General features: G+C 40.1%; 1 protein-coding gene across 1 annotated transcript; it reads right to left on the bottom strand.

Annotated features, from left to right (window-relative positions):
- Positions 1-861: 861 nt before the first annotated feature.
- On the bottom strand, positions 862-17,563 carry LOC118786630 (deubiquitinase DESI2). Its single transcript, XM_036541809.1, has 5 exons — positions 16,053-17,563; positions 5,400-5,472; positions 3,923-4,016; positions 3,277-3,418; positions 862-1,738 (listed from the first exon to the last, which is right to left on the bottom strand). The coding sequence occupies exons 1-5, from the start codon at positions 16,089-16,091 to the stop codon at positions 1,496-1,498; spliced, it is 591 nt and encodes a 196-aa protein (XP_036397702.1). The 5' UTR covers positions 16,092-17,563; the 3' UTR covers positions 862-1,495.
- Between the last annotated feature and the right edge of the window lie 5,064 nt (positions 17,564-22,627).

The following is a 22,627-nucleotide window of genomic DNA, read 5'->3' on the forward strand; positions in this document are numbered from 1 at the left end:
TATGCGAGACATTGCAACTGCACACATTTTGGTAGTAACTCTGACAATTCCAAGGTACAAACTGAAAATCAACAACAGAATATGTGCAATGTGATGGCTAGCGATCCAAGAACTATTCTCACCATTGTGAGAAGTACCAAGGCATAGCAGGCAGAAAATGTTTTCCAAGCTTCTGGTTATGAACACCTCTATGGGATATAACAAAGTACACTTTGTTTGGATGGATTTGTGGTTTAGTGGCAAATCATTGTTGGCTGACATCACTCTCCTCTCTTCCCCACAACATTGCTTCAAAAATCATGGAAAATCCGATGCATTCCAGGGCTACGAATAATAGGACACACGTCCTCACAAATTCAAAGACATTTCTGCACAAAACCTTTTCATTAAGGCTTCTCTCCCATCCCCTCCCAGTCCCCTTCCCCCAACCTCCACATCAATTCAATCATTGTTTTCAATGAAAGAAAAAACACAAAGGCATTGTTTCTGCAAAACCCATGAGTGAAAGGCTCAAGAAAAAAAAAATCAGTTCTACTTGTATATAACTGGGTGCATGTACGTTCCATGCACCATTAGAATTTCTCTTTCGCATATCACTAAGCAAATACCTACTGTATACTATTCAGAGTTAGAGCCAGCACAGATCTGATATCTGATCAGAGGACAGTTAGCTACAGTTGCCTCTGTGGTCTTAATTACTCAATTTGTGTTTAGTTTTGGGTTAAAAAGGTAAAGTGTGACACGCTCAAATACCACATGGGTAGAAAAAACACTGCACAAGCCTGAAAGACTATAAAATAAATTAAGAATAACTTAAATTCCAAAATAAAGCATTTAGTTTAGATAAAATTGGCACGTTTGTTTTCCGTTTTGTAGATGACTAAAACAATAGAAGAGGGTTGCCATTCCCCATCCCATCCCCCAACCCCAAATGTCCTAAAGCCAAAAATAACAGCCTGCCCTACTAAACGACAAGACACACCCATGACAAGTCCACTATTCTGAAGGATTTTTCTTTTAAATCAAGCAGTTTTTTTGCTGAACATGTACTTCTAAAAAGAAACAAAACACACCTCTGTCTACCATCATTATCAGGGGTATCAGACATCCAGCTAAGCTACACTCACAACTCTGAGAAAAGGGCAGGTGCGAAGGCTGACTGAGGTTATAAAGAAGTTCCATGAGGAAAAAAAAATGCAAGAGAGACCTAATAGTGGTCAGTCTGTGCTGTCCATCACTCATTTGGCACCTCTGTCTGAAGGAAAAAATGCCTTTATACTTTCCAGGGTGGAAGATAAAAGAGAAAACACTTCTTGGGAGGGCTTTTAATATATAGATCAGTCGTTTAAAAAGTCTTTGGGGATCCCTGCAATATCAGGGAGAGTCTATTCCCGCCTCTTCGTTTGGGCATGAGGTCAGGGGTCATCCAGGCCTGACGATGGCGCTGTTACCCCTCAAAGGTGATGGGTCCAAAAGGCAGAGAGCCTGCGGCTGCTCAGACCCGCGTGTGGCGGCAACTGTGCGAGGAGCCTGAGGCGGCGGTGGCCCCCGAGGCAGAGGGGGGCTCCTCATCGCTCGATTCAGCCTGCTCCTCCTTGTGGAGCCCTAGACTAATGTGACTCTGCAGGGCCGCAGGGGTCAGCCACTCCTTGGGTAGGCAGCTCTGCAGGAAGGGGATGCATGAGCTGAAGTAGGCCAGCCGGTTCACCCAGCGAGGAATCTCCCGCCCACACAGCAGCTGGGGACCAGAGAGACACACACACAGTCATCCACTCTGAGTCAGAAACCGTGATAAATGATGTAGTAAGCCTTGGCAATGCATACGGAAATGCCACTGAAATATATTGACTTTGAAAAACATCAATGCGCAACCTCATTCATTCTTCAGTACCAAATAGAGGGCTGAGATTGTTCTAGTGATCACATTGCTTCACAAGGGACACAATGTGGGTAAAATATGAGGACTTTCTAATTTAAAACATTTAGGTCCTATTGCTTGCTTCAGCAGCACATACAACATACTAAAATATTGTGTATTTCAAAGACGCAAGGTATGTTTATTTCTATTGTACAGCTGACTACATTTACATTTACATTTATTCATTTGGCAGACGCTTTTATCCAAAGCAACTTACAAGTGAGGTACAATACAACACAAGCGAAAAAACCACACAGAGTCAACAATATTAGAAACACTGCATGACAAAGTTCCAAAGGTTGGCCAGGCAAGGATACAAACTAGGCGGTAAAGCTAACGAGCTGTAGCATGCTGTTCAAAGCCACATGCTACACCCCATTCCTGGAGGATGCTGCAAAGTACAGCAAGAGCTGGGAGGCTTGAGAAATACATAAACGTTAACATGGTTACGAAGACGTTCTGTTCTGAATTGTGGCCCACTTAAGAACTGCTATACATTCAGCATGGCAGCAGGCAGGGTGAGTCAGTGACTATTGTTAATATGCTTTCAACAACAACAATGGCATTTCTGACTTCAAAAAGAATTATATAATTGTCAGCTGTGTGTCATCCCTTATCTTTTTAAAGTGCTTCAGCTCACTAATGCAGACGTTTAACCCTGTCAGTTAGTGTGGTCCCGGATGGCATAAGGAGGACACAATGAAATCTAAAACCTCTTCATTCTATATATGATATATGCCATGACAACTCCCATCTGTGAATCCATGGCCTAATAGATTTTTACAGCGTATTAAGTATTTGGTACATTTCAGTTTTAACAGGTAACATGTTTAAAATGCTCAGTTAAAGTTACATGAAATACACAGGTATATGGCATTCAGTCCTAAAAGAATAATACAGTTTTGTGATTTCTTTGCTAGTGCTTGCTTTATTCTGTGAGAAGTATATTGATGTCCCTAATGCCTTGTTCATGACCTATTATCTAGTCAGATATCTATTTCAGATCTGCTGTGAGGGGCATCCATTAATTGGACTTAGGGAACAATGTCAGTGCCAAGTGGGAGCAAATTAAATAATACTACTACAAGGTGACTATGAGATCTAGTTAAATACTCAAAGGGAACATACAATTAAAGTGGTAGATTGATCTTCTGTATAGAATGCGGCATCCCCTTTTATTACAAATAAAAGCTAACTTTCATCCAATATCCTGCTAGTACTATGTATAAATGAGTCTGCCACTCAGGGAAGGCAGTCTTTCGCTAGCAGGACTGAAAGTTCAAACAATAAATAATAGTTAAACGTAAGACAGTACCCTAGATTTAATGTTGGTTGTGTTAGTGCATGCATGGACTAACCTCGGAGAGTGAAGAGGAGAAGTGGTTGCAGTTCTTGTGCATCAGGTGGTAGGCGTTGCCCTTAAACTCCTTGCCGAGCTCCTCCATGATCTTGTCCACATCCTCTTCGGTGAAGTCTGTGGTTCCCAATGCAATAGCCTCCCTGCAGGTACAGAGACAACTGAGTCCTCTCTTCAGTTCACCCTAGTTGCCTCGTAGTCTCCATTATACTGTACTGCTTCAATGTTTATACCTTAAACTTACTCAAGAACAAATATGCGTTTGATAATCCCTCTACATACAAACTGTATTCACACAAATCAATACCCATTTGCTAAGAAACTTAGCCAGCTCAAGAAAATGTTAAATGTGAATTTCTTCATTTGCTCATTGGTTAACAATGGAGCTAAGTTTGCTCATACACAGTAGGAGGAGTGCTAACAGATGGGATGGTGGAACAGAAACTGCCCAGGACTGTGCGAATGGGCGAGAGAGAAGGACATGTTCTTATTCAGACACAAAAGAGATGAAATCAAACACAGACTGAAAGAGTCACCCTTCACATCCTTTCTTTCCTGTCATTCTCCCTGTGTATGTTTGATAAACTCCGGTCTCTGGTGTTTATTCTGGGTAATAAGTGTTGTTCTGGGAGCAATATGACACTCACTTGAATTTGAAGGTTTCCCCCAGCTCGTTGGCATTGCCGGGAGTGATCTCAAAGATCCCACTAAAAGGGTATGGATGCCCCCCATATGCAAACTCTGTGAAGAGAGAAGGGAGGAGGCATGAGTTACAGGAGTCTGACACTTAGGATGGACCTGAAAGGAACACTAGAGAACCTGGAACCACTACTAAAAATTCTGAAAATGTTAAACCACTGACTTAAAGCACATGAACAACATGTAAACTTGCAAAATGCAATAAAATTAATCTTTCCTCTTATTCCTGACCAGGATGTAAATGATGCCCCCCCCACCCCACCCGCCCACAGATTTCTTTTCATAATAGCACAAGAATTTATAATAAATTCATAAGGAAGTATTTATGCAGTAACCCAGAAAAGAATTAAAGGATTTATCAATCTTTACAAAAACTGATGTCAATATTATGTAAAATAATAAAGATCACTCTGCTGGGGTGACAGACACTGGCTCTTTGGAATGGCAATTGATAGTGCTTTTCTACGACTGTTAGCATTAGCATTTTGTTACTGAATCTGCTGTATGATTAGTTCAAGTCATCTGACATAATCTGACAGCAGTAATCACTTCTCACCTCCCCTTTTTCCTAACTCTGCTATTCTGATGTGACATCATCATTGACGTACACCACATGCATAGTACCATTGCACAGGCATTAAGAGGATTGAGGTGCAAAAAAAAGTAATTTATCTAGCCTCCAAGAAGCATATATGACTCAGAAGAGAAGGCAGCAGGACAGATTACTCGCTGTAAGCCGGCTCTGATAGACTCTGGCTGCTGCTAGCATGCTATTGCCAGGCACAGGGAGTAGGGGGGGGCGGGTGCTGAAAGCCCAGGCAGCCTGTCTACAGCCATCGCCACCGTGCCATTCTGTTCACATTCTGATGACTCAAACGATGAGTCAGGGCTAAGGGGGGCTGGAAGCTGAGGGAACAGCGCTTGAAGTACCATAACCTCACAGCGCTCCATTACTACTGTATTACTGAGGGAGAGAAGCAAGGCGCAAGCCTTTCTTCCCTATCTCCTCCAGACACTAGCATACTGTTGCATCACATCACCCCGTGGTAAGGTAGTGCTTACGGGTCAAGATTTGTTTCGCATATCATGGCTTTTTTTATTTCTGGTAGGACACCTCTGCTCCTTTTAAGAAGGCTCTTGTAGCACTCCAAAGGGGGCTGCAGAATCTACATTTACATATACATTTACTCATCTGGCAGATGCTTTTATCCAAAGCGACTTACAAGTGAGGCAGAGGAGAACACAAACAAGTAGCTATATAAGGAGTCAACAATATTAGAAGCGCTGCATGACCAAGTTTCAATAGCTGGCCAGACAAAGTACAAGCTAGCTAATAGAAATACAAGTGCAAGAATAAGTTGATCTGAATAAACATGCCAATGAACAGCATTAAAACATTAAAAACAGAACAAAAGCTGTTTGTACCTCTGCCATAGATCTCGATGCCTGAGTGGAAGACTCCAATCCCCAGAGTGGAGGTGTACTCGTTGATCCAGTACTGCAGAGAAGGAGGGACAGGTTCAGGACAAGGGCGATGGGCCAGGGAGCGGCAACAGCAATGGTAAACATTCGCTTTGTCACAGGTGGAGGTGGGTATACACCAGCCTTAGGTCTGGCATCCTTCATGACAGGTTTACATAGATGGATTTGTTTTGAAACAGTAAATTAGTTCCACATTTGTCTAAATAAGAATTATCATCAAGCAATGTGCCTGTCTTACTGCTAACTCTGCACTGCAAGTACACTATAAAACACACACACGCATGCACACATGCAGGCACATACACATGCACACACACAACAAGATTGCAGAGATTTGCTTTTTTTAGACTAAGTGTAATAAACAGGAAAAGGGCAATACTACAAAAGATTGTCCCAGGACACAGGAGAGGAATTGTGCCAAGCAGAAACACAAACACTCTCTCTCCCATTGCACGCAGAAAGAATTAAATAAATACAAGAGCTGAGCTTGCCACAGAGGAAAGAGAGTAGAGCAGAAATTGTGAATATTGATCGAGCTGAATCCAAATGGATGGGGTCAGGAGGAGAGTGCTGGAGGTTAGTCTAACAGAAGGTCTAATAAGTGCCTGCAGTTACAGTCAACACTGTGAGAATGTAATGCCGGAGATAATGCCATACACTGTGTGAAAATATCCACAAATGCTTCCTGAAATATCTGCAAGAAATCTGAGCAAACCCTGGATCACATGAGGATAAATGAGAATCAGAGCACCACTCTGTTGTATTATTGTCCTTCCGTAGACTGCATGGTAAAAGCAGACATCACACCAGGGATTAATTTAGCCACAGTGATGGATGCTGACGCAATTCTCTCATAAATCTCCCCAAAGCCTTGGTTCCCCTGGAATTAAGGGTTAAGTATGACTGGTAATGCAATGCTGTGTTTCGCCAGTCAGCCGCTCTCAGCGGCATCTGATAAATGGATGCTTTTTCTCTCGGCACGATATTGATGCTGTCAGGGCTGGGGATGGTAATGGAGAGTCAGGCTACCAATCTCCCTCTGACTGAAATACGTTAAGAATGACACGTGTTTGCCAGAAAGCCTATGTGCAATGATGAAAAAAAAAAACAAAGAATGGATGTGTCATGAGGAAGCAAAGAGTCATGTTCCAGGGTTTTGCAGAGTTCAATCTGTAATTTTCTCTCCTTTCAGCATTTTGTGAAACCTTTGTTTTTTTCTTTTGATTCAGTACCATTCTTGTTGTGCCCGCAACCCAGTCATTTGCATTGCAGAAAATTATCTGAAGGCTTGATTTAGAGGTTTGATTTCCATGCGGCTCACTTGTAAGTGCTGGTTGCGCATGTCTAAATCAAAGCAAGGGATGACAACAGTGATTTGCAGCACAGTTTGACAAAACACAGAGATAGAAAATCAGTGAGAACAAGAATGAAAATCGGGGGAAAAAAATGGATATCAATGACACACACAAAAAAAGAAAAATGCTTTTTGTTCAGGGGTGCTGACAAAAAGAGAGGTACAAATGGGGAGTATGGGTCACCCCATAAGAGAGAGAAACTGAGCCAGCAAATCCCTCTTCTGCTTTCACCAACAGAGGTGCGATCCATAACAATAAAATGAAATCTTTTCACTGAGCCAGGTCAGCATGTTTGGCTCACAGAGCCTCAGCAAGCATAAAGGCAGTTCTAAGCTTGTGTAGGTGCGCCTTCAAGACTGAACCAGGAGCACTGTGAAAAAGAGACATATATATTTCAGTGGAGGAAAGTCTCTGATTGGCCTAAATGGTGATGAGCCCTAAAACCACTGCTTAAAGGCTTGAAGCCAACATTTGTTAGTGTCCAGCTATTAAATGGTAATGTCACACACTGCCACATCTGAAGAGAATTGTTCTGTCTTTCACAAATACAGCATTTCTCCCCAAATAAAGCTTATGTGAGTTCGTACAGTTTTCCAGGATGCATTTCATTTACTTATTTACCGCAGATGACTGTATATCTGTATACACTACGGACTAACAACTAAACCAATAAAAAACACTCATGCTTTGAAATGCTTTTTTTGTAAAGAATGAATACCCATGTAGCTGTTTAATCTAGGCAGTATTCAGCATGGCAGTTCTTACAAGATCATGAATATTCTCTCCTTTTTGTTGCCTTTTCTTCTGCACTGAGCAAGCAACGCAATATGCAGATCCTTATCAGGTTCAGTCTATCAGAAGTCTGCAACCCGACCTTCAAGGAGGCTCTTCTTGAAGTTTACGGTTATCTGGTCTTCTATAGTCTTTTGTCATATTTAACATAATCAAGAAGGGATCCTTCAAGCACTTTAATTTTGGCTTGTCAAACCTTTGCTGTACAGATAATGGAACAGTTTTAGTCACTACCAGGCTGCCATATGTACTTAAAATGTGTACCCTAAAACAACAAATAAGTAAGTACAAATAAGTAAATATTCCAATACAAATTAGTTTTGAACATCAAACACTGTAAATTTGATTCAATTTGTTTATTATACTCATAGAAATTAACTATCAGTCCTAATTTTATGGTTCTGCCTGTAAATGTTGCCTGATCATTTAAAATCATCTGAGCAGTGCTGAGCTGAGCTGTAGGGAGGAGTGGTGATGTAGTAGTGAGAGCTGCTCATTGGTTCACCAGGAGTCACTGTTGCGCTCCCATCATTCACACAGTAGGTAAAATGGCTCTTCTGACATGAATTACCTCAAAAGTGACTACTAAAGATATTGTTTCTTAGGGTGTATGATTTCAAAGTTCTTTACGTAGCAGAGCTGAAATTAGCTCGTGTGAGTCCTGCGTAATAGGTAGCGGAGTGGTTTCAGTGGCGACGTCACTCCCTGAAACTTGGTTAGTTGGCATTGTTGCCGACAGAGCGAGGGGCAAACTGCCTTTAGCTCAACTGGTGACAATGCTGGCCATTAGAATTGAGCTGTGTGGTGAGAACATTGGTTCAGGTCTCACTCATGGACCTAGTTCACATTCGTTACATTAACACAAAACATTGAAAGCATTCTCACAGGGAATTGGTTCTCTCTTATCTGTAGAACGTTTATTAACCATCACAGTCTTAAAGGTTTGTTGTCTCAAATGTGGCCATGGAATAAGCAAAAAAATCTCATGCTTATAATACAGTAATTAATCTGGTGACTTCCCATCTTCTCTTTACTGAATGTGATTTGAGGTAGAGCACTATACTAAGTTTGACATGACATCTACAGTCATTAAGTCAATATTGACTACTTATTTAGCAAATCCATATGTGGCTCCATTATTAAGAACTTATCGCATTTTGAAGAGAGAGGGAACCCATTTCAGAGTTCAGTCTCTAGCCATATGTCTCTTAAGTCTGAACACTTCAAATTCTGTACCCAACAGCATGCTTGTATCACACTGTGCATCATTTTCTTGAAAGCATTTCCCCCCCAAGTCAAACAACCATATTTGTGGCCAAACACAGACCTGGAGCATGGTATTTGTCTAGGAGCCAGAGTGCTCTCATCCTGAACAAATCATGGGATCCATCAAGCTGCTGTTACTCCCACCAACAAACAGGAAGGAGAGGAGGGATGTCGGTAATCCCTTGCTCTCAAAGGAGGGCAAAAACCACTCCCCCTCTTTACCCGACCCTCACAACAAGAGTCAGGTCTAAAAGACTGCCTTGAGAGAGCAGTGTTAGAAGCCATTCAGACCAGACCAGCTGTCCCTCATCAATATTTAATCAAGTTGGCTGATGCAGGGATGTTGTACACTTAGTATTGTGGGGATTTGGTTTACATGCGGAATTCTTGTGTTGGGTCTGTTGGCTTACATTCATATTCAGTAGAACACCAGTGGTACAGTCACGTAGTAAAGATAATGGCATGTTATTTTGAAATTTTATTCCCAGTTTGATAATTCAAATAATTACATTAATATTTTAATGTATTTAAGTTAAATTAAATTAAGGTAAATCAACCATTACTCAACTTCAGTAATTACATAAATGTATATGATGAAAACAATATACAATGCATTGCAGAAGTATTCAGACCCCTGACCAATTCTCAAATTTTACTGACATACAAATGATACAATGAAATTTTATTCTGTGTGATATTTTACTCCATTACTTTGGAGGTGACACTGGCTTCATGTTAGAAAATATTTTAAGAAAAACAAACTGAAATATGCTGTTTATGATGATGCTCATGGTTTTCAAATAGTGCCACAGATTCTAATTGTGATCAGGACTTTGACTAGGCCAGCATCATGCTGTGGGGATGCTTTTCACTGCAAGAGAACCTGCTTCAGTCTGCTAAAAAGCTGAAGTTTGAGAGAAAGTTCACTTTTCAGGAGGACAATGATTCCCAGAACAAAGCCAAAGCAACACCAAAGTGGCTCAAGAACAAAAAGGTGAATGTCCAACAGCGGCCCAGTCAAAGTCCGGATCTTGATCCCATTGAGAATCTGCGGCATTATTTGAAAACTGTGGTCCACAGGCCTCATCCAACCAACCTGAACAACCTGGAGCAGATCTGCCATGACAAATCTGCAAAATTCACCCCCAAACAGCATGAAAAGCTGGTAGATGCTTACCCCAAAACACTTAAAGCTGTTATTGCAGCAAAAGGTGGCTGTACCAAATATTAATGTGTGGGGGCTGAACACTTATGCAAACAGCATATTTCAGTTTTTTTATTTTTCTTAAAATATTTTCTATATAAAACTAATGTCACCTTAAAATAATTAATTTTTGTGAAATTTCAATGTATCATTTGTAATTCTGTAAAATGTGAAAATTGGACCAGGGTTTGAATACTTTGGCAAGGCATGGTATGCACAGAGCCATTTACAAGTTTATATCTTCTGACCTAAGAGACCATAGGTGGAAGGTCTTATAAGAAGTTACCTCAAGCCACATTAAACTGAACATTCCTGCCTGACAGCAATACAAAACACAAAATGAACCTGGATTCAAATGTAACATTTGCATATGATTTACATTATCAAAGTGATTATGAGAGCTACTGGTGCCTCAAATATACACTGACTCCGCACTTGATGCTCATGTTTAAATGAATTTTGTTTCCAGGAAATTAGTAATAATAGTGATAATAGGAAATAACAGTATTTCTCTACAAACAGCATAAATTTAAATTTTGTTGTCAGATTCACCTCCCTGACAACATAATCTAAATATCTCAGGGTCCTGAGAGACAGAATCTCATAGGTAACCAATGACACTGGTCACTGTCCTCCACTTTGTAAAATATGTGTCCATGTTATATTCCATGTGAGTTTGTACAAGGCCCAAAAAGAATCAACAACAGTATTTCCATCTTGTCCACCACTTCAAAAGAAAAGAACTGTCCCTCTGCAGTCACAATATACATTACAAATGGACTCTACCACTGGGGGTTGGAAACAGGACACTCACATGTGGTCTACAGACAGCCGCTGTTCAAGAAACTGACCTCCCAATAACAACGTGGAAAGAGATATTCAATCACATCAGTGTAAAGTGAACAGGCACAGCACCCACACAGCCTCCTCCTTCCCCAGACATGTGCCTAACATCAGAAAATGTTAGACAAGAATGCAACTGGACAGAATCAGCCTGTGGATTCCTGCCCAGCTGCATGCTGGGTAACGCAAATATATGTTTGGTTTGCAAATTAAATATTGTGGTGTGCCTGTGCAGAGGCAGCAGAGCTGCAGAAACTCTGGTTACACCCCTAGGGACTGTAGACTGTCCTCCCTTGCTTCTTGTTATGTTCTTTATAGTTTGGGGAAGAGATGCATATCTTGTAGGTGGGATAGGGGAGGGAGTTTTCAAGGAAAGAGAAGGCCAATGGTTTTTTTTTTGTGCTGGGGTGTATCAATGAAAATACATATTTTCCAAAATATCTGCAGTACACCTCCATATGGTCAGGTAAAAGTTTAGGTAACAAAATAAGTTCTATGTGTGTCTGGATGTACAATTTGGATGTGCATTTTCATATAATGGTGGCTGGCAATTCACTAGTATTTGCTGTTTATTTTATGTGTAGTATTTATTGCAATTTGTTTTAGATTCTGCGATCTAATGACTGATGTATGGTAGTATACTTGGCTTCCTTTCTCTAGTCAGGTTGCACAAGTTAACTTAGGGTAGGGCTTGAATAGTGTTATGCTCACATTCACTGGTCTGACACTGTTGCTCATTCAACTTGAATGGATACACTTATGTTCTATTGTGCTAGAAGTTGCTCTGGATAAGAGCATCTGCTAAATGAATAATGCAATGTCATGCATTAGCAAAACTACATAGCTAAAGTTACAGAATGCCATTCACAAGTACTACAGTTGTCAAAGTCATCAATAAGTCATTTGGAAAAACAGGACTATTTAACAAGATAGGTACACAGATTTGACATAATCTGACTCTTTTTGCCACTGTAACTAGCTAAATTAGCTAGTCAACAAGCTATCTTACTTCACATGGGTAACATGAGTAACATGTGCATCTTTCAAACTTTTCTGCATTGCTGTGATGCCATAGAAATTGCTGGATGTGAAAACTGACATTCAACGAATGGGTCACACTGCAAAACTGATTTGAAAATGAAAATTAAACATGAAGACATATTGCTAAACTTGACTCTCAGAAGCAAGAACAAAAAGTTGGCACATCAGTGATGAACTTTACCAATACTGCACGGTTAACAAAGTATTTAGGCCTACATCAGCCCGACCATCATCAAAAGATTAAAGAAATGAATCAGTATTTCCTTAAGAGGTTTCTATCACAAAGTCACATAACTTGTGATGAATGGGGTTTCTCAGGACTACCCCTCTGTGCTGTCACTCTGAAATCTCACAGTTCACTGCATCTGCTCCAGTGACTGTACCTCTCTTCTACAAAAGTAACCATATCTCATATTTGCATGCAAGGTAAATTGTGTACATGCTTATGCATTTCCATATATTCAGTTGCTTACAGAGATATACAACCATCTCTATACAACCATCTCTATTTCAGCAGACTGGGTGCTTGATTTGGCTAGTTATGTTGCAATCTTAATAAAATCAACCTTGATCAGCCATAAGGGTCTATGCAGACCCACACCGAAGAATGTTTATAACAAAGCTGTCCAGTGCAGTGAGGGACAAGTTGGAAATGCATTCTGTGCTGTCTGCTGAATAAAGAAGAATCAGAGAGTGGCCAGACAGAAAATAATAAAATGCATAAATTCTCTGAGAACCCTCATCACCAAGGGTGAGAACAAACAAGAAAAACCATGCTTATTTTGGGTTTCATCTATACAAGCTGTATATTCTAGCTGTGTTCTTCCTGGCAGCACCCCCCTGCCCCATGTTAACATGAGGTTCCTGGCCTTTTGACTTGGCTTTGTGCTAAATATAACTGGCCAGCACCACAGAACTATGCAGAAAGTGAGCCAGGTTTTTAACCAACTGTAACTTTCAGCTCTGCACAGATCTTATCTAACAGACTGTATCTAAGCCATGTTTCCAATGACCCGTATTAGCTATAGGTCAGGTATACCTGAGTGCTCCAGAGGTGATTCCACAGAAACTTGACCTGTGCCAGCACTGTGCTGGCAAATTCCAGACACAATAGGTAGTTGGCCTAGAGCCCAGGCAAGCTTGTGCTGTGTAAATACCACAGCTAGAAAGTATTTTTCAATGCTTACTCCTACCCTTGTAGCACATTTTTGTTCATATATCATCAGTAGTTCATGCCAGAAAATAAATATTTTACAGAGCTGTACCCTAGTTCTGCACAGAATTAGCAAAATTTTTTAAAATTGTGGTCTCTGCAAAACAACAATGGCAAAAAGCACAAACAGCAGGACTTCTTCCTCCATCCCAAGCTAGCAAACAACTGCATAAATTTGGTGGATTATCCCCATCATTTTTAGCAGGTGCTTTGCATCACATTGTACAAGTGTATTATACAAGTGTATGTTATTTACTTCAAAACAATTCAGGTGAGAGGGGCCTTGATTGACAAGTTGAAGTAGAAATAATTTAGAAACCTCTACCTTGTGATGTGTCTGTGGATTCACAGGTCCATAAAGCTAGGGAAATGAAACACTGGTTTACACAAAGTTAGCAGTACACGCTTCAAGTTAATTTCCTTATAATCTTGTTGGTATAAGGAAGTTAGGTAGTTGGTAGGGTACTCCAGTTGTATGTGTTCACATTATCAGATTACCTTTTTTTTCCCACAACACAGCTTCGTGAACCATTCCATGTCAGACACAAGTGATGTGCTGCAGCTGTTATATAACACAGCCTCTTACAGACTGTATGTTGTCATACCAGCAAGCCTGTCTCCACTGACGGCTCTGTAACTACCTGCCAGGTTTGGAATTCCTGCAGGCCATTTGAAGCAGGTGCAGTGAAGGACAGTTTGTGTTGTTCAGCACGAAAAACGAAATGCCACTGTACAACAAGCACTACATATCAACCTGAGGGACATAATTCATTGTGAAAGAGTCTTGAGAATAACAAGCTTTTACACTGTCCAACTGACAGGAATCATCAACGGGCCAAGCTGCATACACATCTCATACAAAGCTTTGCCTTACAGAAATAAATAAGAGATCACAGTTTACCAAACTAAACTATAATGATGGAATCACGCTGGAAAAGGAGGTGGACTTGATTCTGTGATTAGACGTCCTCTATAATATTATGGACCACATTTCTAAAACTATGACTGCCTGTAATTCACTGTTGAAAAAAATATAGTAAACAAATAAATATATTTAAAGGATGTATTCTGTAATTGTAATATTTCACTATGCTTGAGCACAGCAGACTTTACAAAAGTGTAGACAACCTATCCAGAATATCTAGTATGCACACACTTTTCATTCTGAATGAATCCAGGAGCTATAACACGAGGAGTATATACAGCTTTCCATTGGTGTGATGATCATCTCCTGTCAAATACCAGTCAGATAGACAGAACATGGGAGAAGTTGATCTTCAAATGGTAACCCTTGCCCATCATTTATGAGCAGGACAGACCTCTTTCATTTACCTGCTTGGTCAGCTTGGTATCTCAATACAGGTTGGTGCCATCCAACAGGTGAAAAGCACTATCTGGCTTGGAAAACATTCTGCCTTAGATAAGTGTGCTTTATCCAGAATGCAGATTTTTATTCCGCATGTCATGAGAAGATGTGCTCATCTGGGCTAACTTACATGTCCATCAAATGGAAAATGAAATCTCTGAAAGCAGGTAGCACCTATTAGGCTAAAAAAAGTTCATAAGTGCATAGATGTTAACAACACACAGTGAAAAAATATTTAACTCATTTCAAGTTAAGTCTTTATGTCAGCAACGTCCACATGGCACACTGTTCATCAGCACACCATGAAGGGACCTTTTATTATTTATTCCCATCTACTCTTAATGTGAAAAGTCTTCTTTCTTTTGCTTTAGCAATCTTTTTGGTCAAAGTGTTCTTCTGTGGTCAATATCAGCATTTTCTCTGTGCTGTCTGCAAATGTCCTTGACAGTTTATTTATGGCATGGACAGTTTGGTTTTTATTCATCAGATCTGAGTACCACTGATCTTTAAGCCAAGCACCTTCAGCGTTTTCCAAAGGTCTTAATGCCAATCCTCCCCCCCCCAAAAAAAACAAAAAGGCTGCTGGTTTGTTCTTCATCATTGTAAATCAACCAGTTGGATTCATTTCACCAACTGCTGTGAGTCTCTACAGAAGCCCGGGAGTCTACTATGCCCATTATTCTTTTTCAGTGTCAATGTACATTATAGACTGGAATTTAATACTTTCCTGGATTGTTCCTAAAAATCTATGGGTAATGCTTAAAGGCTTTAACAGCTATTTGCCAGAGCCACAAACACAATAATGTGCTTAAACTATTTAACTTCAAATGATAGGCTAATTCAGCAAGATAACACTTATTTTCTTTATATTGCAATGTATTCAGATTTGTGCTGTTATCTCATAGATCTTAGCTTGTCTTGGAATACTGCAGCTCAGGGTCCAACAAACTACCTGGCACACTTTCACTGTGATGTCTTTAAGTATGACACTATAACATGGATTCTGCCTTATGGGGGTCATTTTGAAAAAGGGCAGTGGAATCTGTTACAGAGCTTACGACAACAGACACATGTTCTGAACAAAATTAGTATGCAAGTATTGAAAAAATACTTCTGAGGCATATCTAAGCTCTGTTGTCTGGTCAGAGTCTGGTCAGACTATGAGAGCACACAGTACAGTATTGTAGAGGAAACCGTGCCCTAAAAACCTCCACTCCACTCAAGTCCACATGGTTGCTTTAACAAAAATTTTATAGTAAGAGCTTTAAAATCAAACCTTTCCACAGGTTATTATATTTACCCACAGTAAATACCTACCCATCAATAACAATTCTATACTAACAACCACTGTATAGACAGGTGCGTGAAAATAACCATCAGACATAAAACAACAAAACCAGCTATGTATAATACACACAATGTGAAAGGTCCACGGGGAAATGTTAAAGCCATCACACGCGCGCATCTGTAAATTATGCATGAACAAAGGAGGTGAGTGGGAGACCATGTTCCTTACCATATCATAAACGTTAAGGATGACAGGTTCATTGGCCATGATTTTAGTCCTGAGGTCGAAAGGCCAGTGTCCAGTCCCGTCCAGTGACGTTATTGCTCTCGGAATAGCAGCACCTCGAGCCCCCGTGCCCCAGTTGCGTCCACTGAGGGGGATTCTGTTTGAAGTCCGTGATAAATAAACATAGAAGACCGAATTCCGCTACGCTTTGCCTTTACTCTGCCGATTTCACGCAGAACGCAAATGGCATGGTGGGAGTTTTTTCCATTCCTTCAACGAGGAATCAATACAGGTTCACTTATGATAAAAATATATTGGATTTTAATCCTCCGTTTGTCATTCTTCGGGACCCTGAAACAAATAAGTCAACGTTCTCATTCATTCGGTTTGAAGGCTTAATAAGGTTAAAAAAGCAACACAATTCCAGAGGTAGATCAGTCGGGGGGAAGGCAGTAGGACATCTAATAGCCACTCAGTAGCTAGCTACCTAGCTAGCCCAGATAATTGGTTTTCTAGCTGACAACAGGCACATGTTGCCCTCCATATATCAGCAGTATAGAACGATAGCCAGCTGAACAATAACAAACTATCAAAAGAAGAATGTAGCTTTAACAAGCTGGCTAATATGTCGTAATATGTTTCATTAATTAGAGGCACCTTGCAATCTACCTATCTAGCTAACTAGCGTACTGGAAAATAATTTGCTCCAATTCACCTGTTCCTACTATATCCTTTATCAGACAGCATTTTACTAAGGTTATGGAGTTAGCTAGTCTGCTAACTATAAATACTCAGCAAATTACTGAGGCTGAAGCTAGCTAGCGAAATAGCTAATGAGCTTGCCAAAGGTTTTCGTTAGTAATGGTGCTGCCTGCTAGAAACCTCCCGTGCAATTATTTCGTGTAACGTCAACGAAAGTGCCAGCTAGCCTAGCCAGCTAGCGAAGGTGATGAGATGCGTATTAAGGAGATCATTGAATTGTCACTTGCAGAAATGCTTCATGAAGATGCGCGAAGCCGCGGGTGGAACTGTCGTCAAGGGTCGAACTTGAAGAGAGGGAGGCATTTAGCAAGCTATACAGCTAGCTTGCCACTTAGCTCACTAGCAACACGAGATCCAAGAAAATTCACGCAGGTACATCGAGAATGGTACACAGCTGGATAGCTATTGCCCGCAGTTCAAGCGTCCAGCAGCGAAGGTCCTCTCCTACTAAATATAATTAAGTTAGCTAGCAAGCTAAAGCGCAGATAACACAGTTATCGCTGACCAGATAGAACCCGGCTAGCCTGCTAAAGGTTGGTTTGGCGATGGTTTGATGCTGGTGCAATAGGCTCTTCTCGCATCACTTGCTTGCTAGCTAGCTAGCATAGCTAGTTGTCCAATCCTCATCCGAAGAGTAGGGATGGATGACAGGTGAAGTCGCCTCCTCTTGTTTCGGCTCCTCTCTCTTATCCTAACTCAAACGGCAGCCCCGGCAGAAGCGCCGAGTCGGGCTTCCTCGGACTTGAGTCGGATTGCCTCCGAAACTCTTCTCAGGGAACGGCGGATGACATCACCCAAACCAGTGGCGCTCTCCTGCTGATAGAGGCTCCGTACACGGGCACTGAATGAGAATGAGTGCGGAGAAATTTGATTACATCATCAGGCAGCCTTCTAGCATCCCTCTCGATGAACAACTGACAGTCACGGAGAGAGGGGGATGTGGGGGTAGCTGGCAGTAGTTCTAGCCTTTGCTCATCATTGCATACGTTCACTCTGGTTTTTCAAACCTTTCATTTACACTCAAGGGAAATGAACAAGCGGATTAACAAGGCCACGTTAAGAAACGGATTTTGATACTAATAGTAAAAGTACACATTAGTGTACAGCAAAACCGAAAGCATATAATACTTTGACATATCTGTCGCTAACATTCCTGCAAACTTCAGCTGTGAAGTCCCGATTAACAGCGGTGTGTCAGTCAGGTTGACGCACAGTTGTTTTTCAGCCTGGTTTAGTAAGGCAGACAATGTCTCTAGTGTACCCGAGCATTCAGACATACCAAACCTGAGGCGGAGAGGGCACCTCAGTTCAAATCTATGGATAACTTTTCCTTGCTTCTCAGAGTCACTACATAAAACAGTTTTTTTCTTGACCAAGCAACCTTAAAGCTACATTTGTGTACCTCAATCTAAAATCAAACCTTTATAAAACAACACACATATTAAAGGAATATTCAGAAATATACCTTTAAAATAAATATTAAAGCAGAGGGCTGATCACAAGATAGCACTCTTTTATGCCATGGGCATTAACTGTCACTCAGAATCAGAATTCTGTGGCCATGGCATCTCAGGTCAGCTGTGTCAACTCATAGAAACTGGTTCCTTAGGATTTGGCACCGCCCACTGTTCCAAGAATAGGTTTGTGGTGGCTGTGTGCATGTGTTTGTGAGAAGTCCCAATGTCGGCTGCATGACAATCAGCTGCATAGATACAGCAATCAAATGTCATGTGAAAGAGGGTCTTAGTGTCTACCACAAGCACTTCAAGATCCCCCTTCCTACATCTCAGAGCAATCTTCAGACTGTGCTGGGTCTGCAGTTATTTCAGTTTACTCCAGTGAATTTTTTTTAACAGTGCCAACATAACTGGACTTCACAAAGAAGATAAGCGAATTAAATGTACAGGATTATTTTACCTGTTACAGTTCATTCTCAGAAAATGTGCTAGAGGGAGAAAGTAAATAAAACCTGTTAGTAATTCCATTGTTAGAGGAGCAAATGTAAACTGACACACATTACATATTGACCACATAGATCAATGGAATGAGAATCAATGATAAATGAATATATCTGAAGGGCAACAAGAAAGATTTTGATGAATTCCATTTGAAAAGCAAACATTTGTATATATGAATTACACATATATTTTTTATGCTGCATAGTTTTTAACCACTGATATAAATCAATGTGTGATTTCTAGATCAGTAGTGTGATATAATGAACTCAGCAGAAGCTATTTACAAATGTAATGTACAGCAATGTAATTTTGTTCCTTCAGAATCCAGAGCAAAGGGTAATGGAAGGAAAGTCACATATGGTGTATGACTGTTTAGTTTCCTGCATATGGAGATGTTCATTTCCAGATAACTCACTGCATAGATGGATATGTACATTCAAACTTAAAGCATAAGTGATAACTTTCTGTCTCAGTTCTGGATTTAAATGTAAAGGGAATAGACAAAATGTGTAATACAAATGAAGTAACTTTCTACTCACATGTCCCCCTGTTTTTTGGGGGAGAGGTCTCATTCTGACTCTAATTTGGCCCACTTAAGCATTTCCCCATGTCTGCCTTTATCTGATGTGCAGATTTTTGACTTCTCCTGTCCTTGGAGCTCATAGTGAAGGTGTCCATCAATGATGATTTCCCTTAGAAACTGAACCACTGGCAAGTGACATGAATGTCCTGACTTTCTAAGGGCCATTTCCAGTCCAACCCTGCATCATCTCACTGATTTTCTGAAATGTCAGCATGTGTGAAAGAGGAAGATGGTGTCTTTATGTTTTTTTTTGTTTGTTTGTTTTTTTATGAACTTGAAACTCAACATAAACAGTGTCATCCAGGCATAAATGTTTCTTTGCTGGATTTTATACCACAGGATGTTCCATTTCTGGTCATTGACAAATGTATTAAATAAAACCTGAATGGAGTGGGGCACTTACATTTTAGTACACAACATTAGACAGCATAAACAGACTCTGCACTCTAGGGCTCCTTTATTATACAATTACAAAAAAAAACATCAATAATCACTCCAACAAATACAACCACGTTTAACCTTAAAGAACAAATCATTGTGCCAAACAAATGATGCTCAAAGCTTTCAGTGAATTAAGTGTGCCATCTTTTTCCCTTTGACCTTCAAACAGTATCTCTCTAAATGGAACGGCTGCATCATTGACTGAAAGTATTGATCTTTATAAGACACTGACTGAAACACACAGATCTGTTTGCAGAACAGATCACCTCCAGAACAGAGGAGGAAAATGGAGCTCCAGCTTCAACATCTCAATGGACTTATTAGTTCATAAATGTTTTTCATCATCTTAGCTATTATCTGCTGGTATTGCACAGGTAACATTTATTCAAATTCAGGCCTGATTTCAATATGTTAGATCCAAGTATACTATCTACACAGATATACTCAATGTCTCCCATAATGAGAGACTGAGTCTGTATCATAGGACCACAGCAAGTCATCTCAGTTCTGACACCAGAAGAATATTAAAGCTGTTGCCATGCAACATAAGACACACCTACTTGTACTAGGGAACAGTATGTAAGAGCTTGCATATAACCCACAAGGCTGTAATCAGTAAAGAAAGATGTGAGAATGGAAACTTCCAACTCAAGTCACAGGTTATTCTCAGACTGGTTGGTCTTATTATTTCTTATTAATAACAATTAAATATTAATAATAAAAAAACATTGTTAGTAACTAGTACATCACCAAATGTCAATAGGATGTATGGAAAGATGGGGACCTGAGAAAAGATGGCTGTGGATTTCATTCTTAAACACTAATTGTGGAGGCAGTGTAGCATAGTGGATAAGGAGCAGGACTTATAACTGAAAGGTTACTAGTTCAATTCCCCACAGGGGCACTACTGCTATATAGTTGGGCAAGGTACCCAACTCATAATTGCCTCAGTAAATATCCAGCTATATAAAAAGATAACATTGTAAAAACATACTTAATGTAATTATTATTTTGTAAACTATTTCAGAATAACTTAAATTTGGCTACATCATACTGAGAAATTTAATTCAACAAACCAAGTGTACAGTTACTATAGGTCTGTCTAATGAGTTTAACTTACTGAGAACATGGTCACCTCTGTCTAATGTAACATACCAAGAGTATTCTCAGAAAGGGAAATTACACACACACACACACACAAAAAAAAACACTCATCGTTTTCAACATCATCAAGATTTATTTTTGATTGTTTTCAGTTTGTAAAAATAATTTTAAGGCAAAGTTTGACACACAACTGATTGACCTCAGATCAATGTGGAGTTCATGGACACATCTGTATGGATACAACATAATTATTAACAATTGGTTGTTTTATTCAATTGATTACAAGTTATTTCATGGACAAAACAATAGACAAATTCCCAAATGCTTAAATGCCTCTGACATTCTTTTTTTTCCCCACAGATACACCTTCTCTAAGACAGTGCAAGGATTCCATCACTTCAACAGAATTATGATCCTGCTTTCTCCTTTCCCTTTCCTTCCACATGGTAAACCATTACTGGACACACTGTGTGCTTAAAATCTCAGTATAGCTTTGGATAAGTCCCTCCCTTCCTTTCTCCATTTGTCCTGAAACTTTGCCTCCCATATTAGGCCCTAACTGTGCGCTTGCTCCCCATCACCAGCCACTTCATCAAAGGCACTCATTTCAACCAGATACATTTCTAACTTTCCGATGGTGACTCACTTAAATTTTGACAATAACATATCCAAATTAATGCAACACTACATGCCAACCAAATGTATTACATCTTCCAACTGAAGGATTAATGATTTTATTTAAAATGACTGAGCCACAGAGCAGAACGGCATGGACAATGCCTTTTGTCATTTTCTTTAAGGTCCACCTGTGACAACTCGAGGCAAAACACAAATATTACAATGTTACAATATATTGTATGCTTTTTACAGACAAATACTTGTAAAAAAACAACAACATGACAGACGTAATTATATAATTTCAGCCTGCTGAGTACTCTTCAAAAATTTCCCTTCCGAAACATCAGCAATTAACACAAGTTGGGCAGTAACAGGTGGCGGCATTCAAACTGCGTCTTCACACACACAGAAGCATTCCGTTTGCATTGGCATCTGAAAGCACACACCCACATCCCTACCTCAAGTGTCCTCTATTATGAAGAGTTCATTACACGTTACCTGAACTGGAAATTCTGGTGGAAATTCACAGTAGAGCTCAATAAACCAACGAGCCTGAAGACGCAGCTATTACAGTGCCTCAGTTTAAGGTTCAGTTAATCTCTGATATGTCCAATATACTGTTATTTCTACCCCAGTGTAATACCATTGTAGTTGCCTTGGGATTTCAACCATGTAACCACAAATCCAGAACAGCCGATCCAGGCACATTGTGGGAAGTGTCAGATTGCATGAACTTAACAGTAAGAATTACCTGAATTTAGACTGGCGATTTGTGCATAAGGTTTACAGATTCGACCTGAATTTGTTTGGAAACTGCGCATCTTTCACATTGCATATACTGTATACTGATTATCAAGTGTTGCGGCAGATTTTTTTTTATCTGGAGTGAAAGGGTCTACACTTTATTCATTCAGACAAAAATGTGGAGGATGACACTTATTTCTACAGACATGCAGACAAAAGCATGTTGTTGCAAAAGAAATTTCTCACTTTCATTGTCCCCAAACTGTTAAAGTCCTTCCATTCTGTTTGCCAGAGTACATAAACTGCAGGTCTGCAAACCAATCACCAGGTGGCAGGAATTGTTGCTCAAGACAGATCTTGCTCAAAAG

Source organism: Megalops cyprinoides, chromosome 12 (assembly GCF_013368585.1).
Source record: "Megalops cyprinoides isolate fMegCyp1 chromosome 12, fMegCyp1.pri, whole genome shotgun sequence".
Taxonomy (NCBI): domain Eukaryota; kingdom Metazoa; phylum Chordata; class Actinopteri; order Elopiformes; family Megalopidae; genus Megalops; species Megalops cyprinoides.